Source organism: Notolabrus celidotus, chromosome 2 (genome assembly GCF_009762535.1).
Source record: "Notolabrus celidotus isolate fNotCel1 chromosome 2, fNotCel1.pri, whole genome shotgun sequence".
NCBI classification, from domain to species: domain Eukaryota; kingdom Metazoa; phylum Chordata; class Actinopteri; order Labriformes; family Labridae; genus Notolabrus; species Notolabrus celidotus.
The window spans coordinates 36102188-36116101 of NC_048273.1; the positions used below are offsets into that span (position 1 = coordinate 36102188).

The 13914-nt window shown below is 41.3% G+C and overlaps 1 protein-coding gene across 3 annotated transcripts in view; it reads left to right on the forward strand.

Moving 5' to 3' along the window:
• Positions 1 to 13914, forward strand: part of crocc2 (ciliary rootlet coiled-coil, rootletin family member 2) — a 48869-nt gene that overhangs the window by 15605 nt on the left and 19350 nt on the right. For 2 of the 3 annotated variants that reach the window (XM_034674121.1, XM_034674129.1), the window contains exons 6-18: positions 559 to 662; positions 1744 to 1888; positions 2344 to 2450; positions 3022 to 3228; positions 4393 to 4489; positions 4677 to 4766; positions 4859 to 4990; positions 5502 to 5701; positions 6038 to 6220; positions 6658 to 6802; positions 9194 to 9340; positions 9424 to 9654; positions 13480 to 13673. In XM_034674121.1, coding sequence (XP_034530012.1) covers positions 559 to 662; positions 1744 to 1888; positions 2344 to 2450; positions 3022 to 3228; positions 4393 to 4489; positions 4677 to 4766; positions 4859 to 4990; positions 5502 to 5701; positions 6038 to 6220; positions 6658 to 6802; positions 9194 to 9340; positions 9424 to 9654; positions 13480 to 13673 — 1982 coding nt within the window. The remainder of the gene's footprint in view (positions 1 to 558; positions 663 to 1743; positions 1889 to 2343; positions 2451 to 3021; positions 3229 to 4392; positions 4490 to 4676; positions 4767 to 4858; positions 4991 to 5501; positions 5702 to 6037; positions 6221 to 6657; positions 6803 to 9193; positions 9341 to 9423; positions 9655 to 13479; positions 13674 to 13914) is intronic. The other variant, XM_034674137.1, reaches the window with a different exon arrangement.

Below are 13914 nucleotides of genomic sequence, written 5' to 3' on the forward strand. Positions count from 1 at the left end.
TAATCTTACCTAGTTGAACACATATGGAAGATTGGATATATGAAATGACGTTTTAATAAAGTTGTTTCATCCCTATTAGAACTCATTGATCATTGCAAATGCACATGGAGGCTCAACAGCTAAGAGCCGTCATGTTACAAATAGTTATATTATTTTCATATGTCCCCATTCTGTAGTAATAATACATTAAGACATGACATGAAAACTTTAAACCTTTATTCATCCATATTTTGAATCTTGTAGCAAAACAAGTCCGTCCTCCTGCTCGTATTTAAATCCAAACTGTAAAGGCAAGTCCTGCAACACACTTCACAAAACAGTAAAGGTATCATGCATAACTGAAAGTTAAACTTGGGCTTTTTATGTGTTGAATTAGTATTGTCCTTTAATGTAAGATGTATCTAATCCATCTAAATTATATGCAAGTTTGGATAAGTATATTAACTCTGTATTATGCTGATTTATAAACATTTGCTCACTGCTAATTTACCACTGCTACTATTTACCAAAGTTTCCTCAGGATGCCAGCAGTAGTGTTGTTGTGTGTGTGTGTTTCAGCTGCAGGCCCACCAGGACTCAGCCCAGCGTCAGCAGCGAATCGAGCAGGAGCTCAACACGGCCATCCAGAATAAATCTGCTCAGCTGGAGGAGGAACAGAAAAGGTGAGAACTGGGAACCATGCAGAGCAGGGTGGGAAACTTGTGCAGCCTTTGTAAGTTTTTAGAAAAGTGTTTAAAGTTTGGAATCCAGGCATCAGAAGTTGCAGCAGCAGCAGCAGGGAGTCACTTTCTGGATGCAGACCTAGAACAGCAAATGCATGAACAAGCCTCTTTGAAATTTGTGCCAGTTTTACTTACTACACTTCTTGTTGAGAAGCAGAACTATTTATGTGAATAGCTGGAGCTGATATACTTCCTGCAGTTCCTTGAGATGCCCTGCTGTTTTTCGTGCCCCTGCTGCACGGAGGTAGCAGAGCCTGCCCTTGTTGGCAAATAATCTCAGCATCCAATTTGTCAGAGAAAATTAGTTGGACTATGTTGGCTTTGTTTTTCAAATCATTTTAATGATGCTTCACATCCACTGGGGCCAACTCTTGTTGCTGAGGCCAGGTTTTAATGCCCCATGATTAATGGAGCCATGGAACTTTGTTTTGCCCATTGTGGAAACTTTGCCAGAACCTGATAATTTTAATGAAATACCATTCACTGTGACCAAGCTCTATCAGCTTTAACACTTTGTAATGTAAGTTTAATGTCCAGATCAAGTTTACAGCCATGACTTATGTTTTGTTATATGTTTCTGCTTATAACTAGGATTACTCAATCCCTCCTTCCTTATGGCTCAGTTCCCTCTCAACACAATTCACACACATACACACAAACATGGTTTTGGCTTCCTCTCAGACAGATAACCAAACATAAAATGTGGCTTGTTTTACTGTAACAGAGTGTGTGTTTAGTGTGTGAATGATGTAAATATTTTTGGAAATGACTCTGTGAGTTGATCTGGTGGATATTAAATCTAAGTTGACGCAGGAGCTGTAAAACTGTCACACATGTTCACCCTCTAAGTGTGGTTAGTAAGGGTGGTTCTGCAGGCTTCAGATATAACTGTGATGTGTTGGCTGTATGAAAGACAGAGGTGAGGTGCTGTGTAAGATTTAAGGGAGGGTGCCATAATGACACTTTGTTAGGGAAGGGTCACCAAATGGTCTTTCAGTGTCATGTCCCTCGTTCTTTTCAGGTGTGCCAGCCTCGGCCAGGTCAACTCCCTGCTGCGGGAACAACTTGATCAGGCCGGCACTGTGAACATCGGTCTAACAGAGAGCTTGTGGAGGGCTCGGGAAGACGTTGATTTGTTTGATGGCCGTCTGCGCAAAGAGCAAGAGGTGAGAATAACCACAAAATAAAGTGCTTGAGTGAAAAAAACAACAGAGAAAGCTCAAGTTTATTCCTTCCTGCACAGAGGTTGTGCAATTAAACTCCCGTTGAGTTCACATGGGGTAGGAATTCCATTCATAGCCAGTTTTGTCAATTCACTCTCATTCTCTGTTCTTTTCATTGCTATGATTTTTGAGTTGTTGTTTCCTGTGAAAACATTCCAACTGCTGAGGGGGAGGAAAATTTTGTACAAACAATCCGGTGTTCGTGCTGTAAATGGGCTACATCTGTTGATTCAGGGAAATCCAATTATTTGTATGTGTGCCAGTTTGAGTCCAGGAGTTCTAGTATTACATATGTTTGGGATTACAATAAAATCCAAGGTGTCATCATTTGTCGTGAGCAACCCTAACCACTAAATACTCTTGTCTTCCTTCTCCTTGTTGTTTGCTTCTCTCTGCAGACGTGCGCCTCTCGACTCTGTCGTGAACAAGCTCGTGTCAGAGCTCTGTGGCGCCAGGCCGCTTCCCTGCGGAGCACTTTCACCCAGCTAAGGACTTTCACTGACAGGTGAGTGTGGCGTTCTGCCAGAAGCCCTCCAGCGACTCAGGATTCTACGAGAACCCCCACCTCTCTGGTGTCTCACACTCACGACAGCAACCACAATCCATCGCTCAGCCAAGGATCAAAGTGGAACAGGTCAACAGGGTCGCCTTCGCCCCACTCATTGTTTCTTCACTGGGGGGACGTGTGGCTTAAGGTGTCTCACCTCATTGTTGAAATCATCTATCAGGACAAAGCTTGAGCTCTATAAGATGTGGCTTCTATCATGTTGAACCACAACAAGTACAAGTGAAGTGTAATTTGCTTAAATAATGATTGCTCAGCTCATAGACAGCTGTGATCATGTCACAGGCTGTGCAGTAATTTAAACTGAAGACACTTCAAAGTTAGTCCTAATCCTAGGGCTTAACCACAACAGACATCCACCCTGTTCAAATACAAACAGACGTTTTTTAATTACAATAATGGCTCACAACTGTACAACAAAAGCAGCATGTCAGGTTGCTTTTCAGTTTCAAATCCATCTTGAGTTTTAATACATGCTGTGAGTCTTGATGCACATGATTCTGATCAACAGGACTCTGTCCGATATGCGTGGGGAGTGTGTCGATGCCAGCAGGCAGCTGCAGGTTGCCTGCATGAACCTAGAGGCCAGAGTAATACAGGAGGGCACCCCTAGTGGTTTGGGGATGTCTGCGCTGGAGAGGCAGCTGAAAGAGAAGCTGAGAGAGGCCATGCAGTTTCAGGGACGCTGGGATGCAGAGAAAGTGGAACTAAAGTCACGGTAAACTCATTTCAACGTCCGTCATAAAGCTTGGTGTCTTGCACAGAAACTATAAGCCAAGTAGAAGTTGTGGTTTGTCTGTTAAGTTCCTCTCACACTCATTGCTTTTGGCTTTTTGAAACAGCAATCAATCAAAGGGGTGTGTAAATGCACAATATTTAATAGCACTTGTCAGGAGAACTCTAAGTTGTTTATTCATCCAGGACTTTGAGAAAAATAGAGAGGTCTCAGCTTATTTCTCAAAAACTAATACATAACAGAATCTAGATTCAATAAGTACTGATTAAAGTTAAGCTCCTGTGAGGAACTTTATATTTCTGTGATTTTGGGGCCCCCAGTGGACATGTCTTATCTCTTTGCAGATCTTGTCCTGTTCTCATGTAAACCCCTGCTGTCTCTTAACAATAAAATGTGTTACGCATTATAAACCTTTGCTGTGGGAAAAACATGCTGTCAATCATCTGGCCTGACAACTAACCCTTCACAGTGGTTGCAGGCACTAAATGTTATGATCCAGAATTTGTCAGTCTTATTGTTATTGGTCTTTTTTGCTTATGTAGGTTATAAAAAAGCATTGCTTTAAATTTGATTCTATTTCAAAACCAGTTAAAAATGACTCACTGTAGCTTTAGTTATGAATTTCAGTTTTCTTTAGGGGATCCAATGTGCAGCTGCAACCCGCCTTTAAACCCAATACTGACAAAGACTGTTTGAAAGGAAAAAGCATCAAGGACTTTGTTAGACAATTTTTGGTTGTGGGGTCATCTATAGTTCAGTTGTTTGATCAATTGTAAAATTCCCATTCTCACTATGGTTGGAAGGAGGGATGAATTCAATCCTCTAACTGGAACCCCAGAACTTTGATCATTCAAATCCTGCATGTCGAGCTGTTTTCAGTGACTGAGACTTCTGTGCTGAAGAGTCCAGGCTTTTGTACCATCTCCTGTGAGGCTTCACTCAGAGGACTGCAGGAATGCCAGTGCTTTTGTAATCTGGATCTTGGGTGACTTTTGATCTCACTAAATGTCATTGTTAATCCTGTGATTCTGTGCAGAGAATATGATAGTGTTGATGTCTTTGTAAAGGAGGAGTACATACCAGTCTTGCTTGTGCGTTTGTGTTATTTTATTCTCTGCTCATTTACATCTGTATTGATCTTTGTAGAGTCCTGGAGCTGACTGACTCGGTGAAGCACCTCCGCAGCCAGAGCAGTGAGAAGGATGCCAGCCTGGACACCATGCAGATCAGTCTGGACAGGATGGTGAGACCTTGGGAATCATGACTGGGGGTGGCAGATAGACGATATGTTAAGGGGGCTGAATTGGCTGTAGTCTGGACCTCAGGTTTGATAAACACCACGACTTCCTTGTCTAGAGGGCTGCTGTCTGGGGAATGTCAGGCCTGCTTTATGTGTGTGTGTTATCTGACCCAAATGATTTCCTGCTCAGGAGACGAGGAGAACAGAAGATAAAGCAGAGATGGAGGTCCTCCACACAGAGATCCAAGCCCTCCAGAAGATTTTATGTCACATTCAGCAGGTCAGAAGAACAACAGAGCACTGAGCTGAATCCTCATTAAGCTAGCACAAAAACAAGTTCAATGTTTTCCCCATCGTATCTGTCATATCCAGCTGGTTGGTGGAGAGGGGGATTGCAGTGGCTTTGAAAGTGTGGCCTCAACTCTTCATGGCCGGTCCCCACTGAGGAACACAACCCTGATGGCTGTGCAGAGTGCTCTCTCTAAACACCAGAAACACACACAGGTCAGAAATAAACTGCTGGTCTTATCTTCTATTTACTGAGTTCAATGTTTGAGAACACTGGCTCCTAATCTTAATAGGAAGTACATATGGTGTAGACTTCTACTTCATCTTTAGGCAAGATAAGGTTCTTTAACCTACAAGCATGAGTAATAAATGTCCTCCAAAATTCAGGAAAAAAAAGTATAAATCAGATCCTTTATAGCATGTGTTTATCAAATACAGGGAAAGACCATGATGCACTTTTCTTGAGATACAATAAATTCTCTCACGTCCCCAGGCAGCTAAAAGTTCCTCAAATGTGATACAGTGAGAAAAATTCATTCTGGGTTGGCTACTCATGAACACTCTGAGGCCATAACCTTCAACGGCATATCACAAGAAAATATTGCTCAATCTTGAGTTGTCAGAAGTCAAGATTGTTAGGAACCGCTGTTTTTAAACACTTTATGTTAAATACTTCATGATAACACCCAAGCTTTCTCACCTGCCCACCACAAACAACACACAACAGGACCTGCGTGAGCATCTAGATGCTGCTCTAGAGCAAGTGAACACACTGCGTGATCACCTGCAGGAGCGGGACTCTGAGAGGAGAGAGCTGGAGCAGAAGATCCAGGAGGTGAGGAGGGAGAGTCAGGAGGACAAAAACGCTCTGGAGGAAAGCCTCAGAGACAGCAACAGATACCGCAGCTCAGTGGAGCTGATCTCAAGGTATGCCTGACTGCTGTAATCTCTGCCCTTCACTCTCTTCAGGCTAAGACATTTTAGTTATAGATAGGGGTTTTACTCTGTCTCATATTGTACAGATGTTGTTTTATTAATGCTGTCTATTATCTGCACAGTATACAGTTCTGTTATGTGCTTATGATGATGATTACAACTAGTTTTATGATTATTATAACCAGAACACAATGAAATATATAGATACAGCCTTGTACTAGAAGTGTTGTAAGATCAAGTGTTGTAACAGCGATGTTGGTGATAGTTATGCAACAAACAGTCGTAACACGCTGAGTTTGCCTCTCCTCCTACCTCCATGTCCCACAGTGAGAAGAGCAGCCTGGAGAAGCTGCTGTCAGGGCTGCAGCAGGAGGTGGACTCCCAGCGTACTGAGCTGGAGGCGCTGCGTGGATCTACACTGGAGCTGCAGAGACAGCGGGACCTCCTGAGGCAGCAGAGGGAGGATCTGGAGATGCAGCTGGCACGGCAGCGCACGGAGGCCCAGAGAGGGTACAGCACGAGTAGAGGAAGAATGACCATTACACAACACACACCCCGTCACCCGTGATTGTGTTCAAGTTTAGTTTGTTTACAGTTCAGATCAGTAACACATGTCATTCTCCGTCCGGCGATGCAGTCAGAAGACATCTGAATGAAAATGTAAATGATTTACATCGCATTACTGCATTCATGCAAGAAGAGAACTTTGTTCTTCACTTTGAGGGTTTCTTCTGCTTCAAAAAAAAATTTGATTAGCGATGAACTGGAGCATGACATGCAATACAGCACAAAAGTATCTCCCTCAGTGTTCTGGCCTTTGGCACCAGCGATTCTCAATCTTTTCAAGTGGGGAAGGATTACTGCTGAGGGATTTTGTTTATAAATAATCTGTGTAAGACAAATAACAGTGTTAGAGAGTCATGTATTTGTAACATTTTATGTTTCAGAGAGAGGAGTCTGGAGGAGCTTGAAGGGAAGCACTCAGATTTACGCAGGGAGCTTGTGACAGTGAAGGAGGCTCTGAGTCAGATAAACCTGCAGAAGGAGGTGTTGGAAGATGATAAGGCCAGTCTCACTGTGGCTCTCAGCAAGGTACACAATTTCTTCATACTAGTAAGCCACATCTTTAAGGGTGGAGCAATACACAAAATCAATGGTTTGATACACAGCTGGGTTTTAGAGGTCTAGGTTTGCAGATTGCACCAGGTGGGCAATCATAAACAGTCTGTTATTGGACAAGCACAGATACTTGTGACAGACATAGCTCAAATCCTACACCAAGATTTTTACCTTTTGGCAGGAGGTTTAAGGTCCCCAGGAGCAGGCTACCAGTCCAAAGTTTGGACACATCTTCTCATTCAATGGTTTTTATTTCTTTTAATTATTGTCAACATTGTAGATTAATACCAAAGACATCAAACTATGAAATAATCTGGTTCTGCCATAATCTGGATTACAACAGTAGTCAAATAGGACTATCCATTGTGTACTAACCCTATCTGTGAACAACACAACTGATGGTCTCAAACACATTAAGAAGGCAAGTCATTCTACAAATGAACTCTTGACAAGGCTCATGTTAATTAGAAACCATTCCAGGAGACCACTTCATGAAGCAGACTGAGAGAATACCAAGAGTGTGCAAAGCTGTCATGAAGGAAAAAGGGGGCTACTTTACAGAATCTAAAATATAAAACAGATTCTGCTTTGTTTAACACTTTTTTGTTCATTCAATAATTCCATATATGTTCTTTCATAGTTTTGATGTCTTCAGTATTAATCTACAGTGTTTACAATAATTAAAATAAATACAAACCCTTGAATGAGAAGGTGTTTCCAAACTTTTGACTGGTAGTGTACATGTTGAATATGGACTGTGTTACTTGCAAGGATACTAGGAGAGTGCAAAATGTGACGTGAAGAGGGCAATGTGTCACCGCAGAACAAGACTGTTATCAGTGAAATACAGGCTATCATAAGAAAAATACATTACACTGTGAACATCTGCTAATGTGTGTGCATTCTCTTATCTTATCTTATCTTTTCTTATCCTATCTTGTCTTGTCTTGTCTTGTCTTGTCTTGTCTTCTCTTGTCTTGTCTTGTCTTGTCTTGTCTTGTCCTGTCTTGTCCTGTCTTGTCCTGTCTTGTCCTGTCCTGTCTTGTCCTGTCCTGTACTGTCTTCTCTTGTCTTTTCTTCTCTTCTCTTGTCTTGTCTTGTCTTGTCTTGTCTTGTCTTGTCTTGTCTTGTCCTGTCCTGTCCTGTCTTGTCTTGTCCTGTCCTGTCTTGTCTTGTCTTGTCTTCTCTTGTCTTGTCTTGTCTTGTCTTTTCTTGTCTTGTCCTGTCCTGTCCTGTCCTGTCCTGTCTTCTCTTGTCTTGTCTTGTCTTGTCTTGTCTTGTCTTGTCCTGTCTTGTCTTCTCTTGTCTTGTCTTGTCTTGTCTTGTCTTGTCTTGTCCTGTCTTGTCCTGTCTTGTCCTGTCTTGTCCTGTCCTGTCTTGTCCTGTCCTGTACTGTCTTCTCTTGTCTTGTCTTCTCTTCTCTTGTCTTGTCTTGTCTTGTCTTGTCTTGTCTTGTCTTGTCTTGTCTTGTCTTGTCTTGTCCTGTCTTGTCTTGTCTTGTCTTGTCTTGTCTTGTCTTGTCTTGTCCTGTCCTGTCCTGTCTTGTCTTCTCTTGTCTTGTCTTCTCTTGTCTTGTGTTGTCCTGTCCTGTCTTGTCTTGTCTTGTCTTGTCTTGTCTTGTCTTGTCTTGTCTTGTCTTGTCTTGTCTTGTCCTGTCCTGTCCTGTCCTGTCCTGTCCTGTCCTGTCTTGTCTTGTCTTGTCTTGTCTTGTCTTGTCTTGTCTTCTCTTGTCTTGTCTTGTCTTCTGTTGTCTTGTCTTGTCCTGTCTTGTCTTGTCTTGTCTTGTCTTGTCTTGTCTTGTCTTGTCTTGTCTTGTCTTGTCTTGTCGTATCTTGTTAAGTGAGTTTCCCATTTTTTTAAGCCTATCAAAATGCTTAATAAGAATTTCTGTGCCATACACTCTGGACTCCAGGTATCCAAGAATGAGTTGTAAAAGTTTCATGGTCATTTAGCAGAACAATCTCTAAAAACCTTCATGACTTGGGGAAAAATCACAGATGAAATGACCCTAGCAGTGTTAATAAGTGTGTTTTCATTTTGCCAGTGAGCTCACTTTACCATCCTCTTCATAGAACTCCCAAAACTTGACAATAGTGAGTTGGGATTTGTTAACATGAGAACACTAACAAGCTTGAGCTAACAGACAAGAACTGGTTCGCTGCCAAAGCTCAGCTGAGCAAAACTTGAACTCTAGATGTTCTTTCTCTTACATGTACAGATACATGTTCAGTTGTATATTGAGTTCAACATCCTGTACAAAATGGTTTTCTGGATCATCCTGAACTGCTTCCCCTTCACTGATCCTTACTGACAGGTTCACTCTCTATGTTTAAACTCTTCTTCTATTTGTGATGCACTCAACAGATGGAGTCGCAGAATGCAGCACATGAGTTAGCCATCACCAAACTGCAGAATCAGGAAGCTTCTCTAAAGGATTCTCTGGCCAAAATGGCTGCCCTGAGCGAAGGCTTAGCCAAAGACAAGGTGGAGCTAAACCGTATTCTGCTAAAGGTTAGTAACCACTCAGATGACCTGTAACACTCATAGAAGCCAGAGCTGAACTGCACAGGGATTTGATTTTGCTTCCCTTGCAGACTGAAGGTGAGAAGGCAGAGCTTGGTGAACGTAGACGGGAAGCTGAGGTGGAGCGGGCAGCAGCCAGGGAGGAGACAGTGCGGCTCCAACAGGAGATGATGAATCTACTTGCAGAGAAACAAGCCTTGGAGAGCTCCCACAGCCATTTGCAGGCTCTCTGCCAGAAGCTAGAACCAGAGCTCAGCCTGTTGCAGAGGGAGAACGCTCAGACCCTGGAGCTGCACACCCAGGTCAGGGGCCCTGGGCCATTTACACAGTTTAGCCTCCACCCTCTCATATCTCACCACCTGGGAGAACCATACTGATGTTATTAATAGCTTTCAGCAGGTTCACGGAGCTCGTTGTCACATTAAAATGTATTGGAGGTACTGGACACATCTGCTGTGGTTTCTTCTCTCTAATGGAGGATATGGAGTCAGTTTGAGCCCCACTCTGTGTTTTATGAGTAACTTGGGAGATAACAAACAAGGGATCCTCATGAACAAATGTGAACTGGAGAAGATAAATAGATAGACACATAATATCCAGTGGGGGTTAGCAGAGAACCAATAAATTAACACCTAAAGTATTCCCACTCTTTCCTCAGCAGATCCCCACTTCCCAGAAGAATGAGAAGAATCCTCTTCTGTTTTGTTATCTGCTCTGAATGTGAAACTGGGATATCCATGTTGATCTCAGCTAAAATAAAACAAACCTAAACAATCCGACAAATTCCATCCAAACATTTTGAGACAGCTTATCTGTAAAAATAAATGAGTGTGTTTAAAACAAGCCCATCCACGGCACCAAGCTGATGTTTTAACCCTCTTATTCGGCACCAGAACACTGATGCTTTTCATCCCCTTTCATATTTACCTAAGGTGAAGCCAAAAGGCATCATGTGCTAATATTTAGTTTGTGTGAGCTCATTTTGCTGTGGTTCAAAATCAAATTACAGTGATTGTTACTTTTCAAACAATCTGCTGCGATGAAATATTAGCAGCTGCAGAGGCCCATTTCACCCATTGTGTGGTGGTTTGTTATTAACTGTCTCCAAAGGAAAAGTATAACAGGGAAAAACTATCCACATATTACAGCTTGAAGTAAATGTTTTTCTGTTACAGAGCAGAGCTTTGTTATTGTTTGATTTTAGCTGCAGTATCACCGGAAAAAGAACAGTTTGACATTTGAGGAAATAAGCTCAGTAGGTTTTATGCAGGCATATCTCTCCAAGTTAGACAAGGATATTAATACCACGCTTTGGTCTGTATGCGTATAGTGAACGGGAATACAAAAGCAAGTAAGATGAGCTTTCTTTAAAAGACTAGACTAAGGGGGAAACAGCTAACCTCGTGCTGTCAAGCGTCAACAGAAATGAGACTACCAGCAATTCTAAAGTCATTAATTAACACTTCCTATCCTGTTTGTTTTATCTGAACATAAACAGTAATGTAAACATGACAGGTGAGGGTTTTAAGTTGGGTTTTCTTGGCCAGGCCGGAGGAGTTTTGTTGTCACAGGGAGGTTGCCAGACGAGCAGAGGAGACTTCAGGATGTTACTCGCCAGGCCAAAAACCCTGTAAAACCACAACATGTTTTTAAAACACCTCCGTTTCTGTACACTTCAAACACACAACGTTTAAAGTGTTAATTTATGAGCTTTCGAGACGCTTATGAGTGGTTTTGCTTTTGAATGGAGCCAACATAGCTGTTTGCATTGGTCACTTTTTGCATTGAAGGTAAAGTAAAGCCAAATAAATCATATACCCTCTTGTTGATTAACACCACTGTGCCTGAGCTTAAGAAAAGATAGAGCTAAATGTTGAATATATTATCTCACAAAGACAGAAGTTTCCCTCTCTCTCTCTTGTCTCTGCAGTGAAAGGCATTTTATCATTATGTTTCTATAAACCACTGTTCTGACTGCTGAGCTGTTGCATTATACATCACAAGTTATGTGAAGGATTCAGATCGTTGTATAGTTATGAAAACACAGTGCCCGTGGAAAGAGCTGTTTGAGGGCAAGGTAATGATTATTTAGTATGTAGCATATACTCATAAACTGCTGCTGATGTTTTAAGGTTTTAGTCAAGCTTTTTTTTTTAATTCCAGTATGCTTTTCCAAACACTGACCATGCTGACAGAGATAAAAACTATATCTACAAATAAACTACTAGTCAAAAGTTTGGAAACGCCTTCTCATTCAAGGGTTTGTATTTATTGTAATGATTGTAAACACTGTAGATTAATACTGAAGACATCAAAACTATGAAAGAACATATATGGAATTATTGAATGAATTAAAAAGTGTTAAACAAAGCAGAATCTGTTTTATATTTTAGATTCTGTAAAGTAGCCCCCTTTCTCCTTCATGACAGCTTTGCACACTCTTGGTATTCTCTCAGTCTGCTTCATGAAGTGGTCTCCTGGAATGGTTTCTAATGAACATGAGCCTTGTCAAGAGTTCATTTGTAGAATGACTTGCCTTCTTAATGTGTTTGAGACCATCAGTTGTGTTGTTTAGAGGTAGGGTTAGTGCACAATGGATAGCCCTATTATTATATGACTACTATTGTAATCCAGATTATGGTAAAAGCAGATTATTTCATAGTTTTGATGTCTTCAGTATTAATCTACAATGTTGAAAATAATTAAAATAATTGAAAACCATTGAATCAGAAGGTGTGTCCAAACTTGTGACTGGTGATGTAAGTTTTTTCCTTTGTAGACCCAGTTTTTTAAGGATTAGTGCTAAATACAAATTGGGAGAGGGAATGTTTGTTCACAGGGGTCAAGTCAAGTCAACTTTATCTATATAGCACATTAAAAGCAACCAGTGTTGGCCAAAGTGCTTTACAAGTTAAAATTACAAGAGGACAACAATAAACAACATATTTATGTAAAATAGTAAAATCTAGGAAAACCAAGTAAAATCTGATGGCATATTAATGTTCTCAACTCGAGGAGAAGGCCAAAGAGAAGAAATAGGTCTTCACCAATGATTTAAAACATTCAATAGTGGCGGCCAATCGTATCTGAAGTTGTAAGCAATTCCAGAGATTGAGGGCCACTATTGCAAAGGCTCGACCGCCCTGGGTTTTGAGGCAATTCTTAGGCACATCCAGGAGCAGCTGATTGGTTGACCTTAGTGCTCAGGCTGGATTATAAACATGGACAAGATCAGCCAAGTAAGATGCTGCTAATCCATTGAGGGCCTTGTAAGTCACAGGGGTGATCAGAAACATATCAGAGAGAGACACAAAGACACAAAGACACAAAACAAAACCACATCATTGAAGAGGTTTGTTATGATAAGAGCGTTAAAGGATCATTGGCTGTAACCTCTCTGTCTCACATATTGAATCCTGAGTTTAACAAGCGCATCTTACAACCAACTCATTTAATGCCACTGAAACCTGTTGGTTTCAGAGCCTCACGTTATGTCTCTTTCCTTTTCAGCCAGTTTCATTCATGCATATTTTACCTGCTAGCATCACAGACTTAAAAAAGATAGGAAAGTCATAAGATAAGCCCGGTGCATGAAATAATCTGTTTTCAGCTTTCAGTGCTGAATACATTTCAGATAATTCTGCTTCTAACATTTTTCAGCACATTATTTGTGTTTCTAAATATACAGCTGCAGCGCCTGTGCTGTTTCATAAAGATTTAGGAGCTCAAAAAATGATAACTCTCCTAAACACTTCTGTTTTGATTAAGATGATGCATTTATCATGGCTCTGGAGTTCATATACAATGTAATGAATCACTTTAAGTTTGTTCTATTTATATTTTACAACAGCAACAAGCAGGGTCTGCAGAAGTCAGTATCAGGGAAGCAAATGTTGCAGCATAAGAAGACAGCGTGGATCATCCTCAACACGATAGTCAGACATTATCAAACATTATGAAACTTTTAATGCTCCTTTTGCAGCTTACATGCTTACTTCTTTTTATGCTGAAGGTTGAATGCATACAATGACTGACTGACTGCATAATCTGTATTGTGTCTTCTTGAAGCTTATGGTATAAACCAGTGTCTCCATGACTCTTGTGTTTGTGTGTGCATCCGTCTTCAGGTCAATAAGCAGATGCAGAGTGTGTCAGAGGAGCTGTGTGCGTGCAGGAAGGAGCTGGAGACACAGACCACAGCCCTAAAGAGAGCTACCCATGACAGGGAGGAGCTGGCCAAGGACAAGGCTGCTCTGGATGTCAAGCTAAACTCTGCTGACCGAAAGGCCTGTGGACTCACGCAAGAGCTGGTTGCACTTAGGTCTGAGTGTGTTTGTGTTTTTGTTTTGGTGTATTTGTTTTTGGGGTCTGACCTTTTGAAATATTTTGGATCACTTTAAGATTTAAAGGCAGTTTTCATGGTTTGTTTTCTTCACGACTTGCAGTAAATTGTATCTGTCTTCGCCGGTTAAAGGTCAAGGTTGGGGCTTGGTGTGTATCTGTTATGGTTGTGGTTTGGTTAAGAGATTTATCTTAGTCAATAGAGTGAAAAGCTGAAAGCA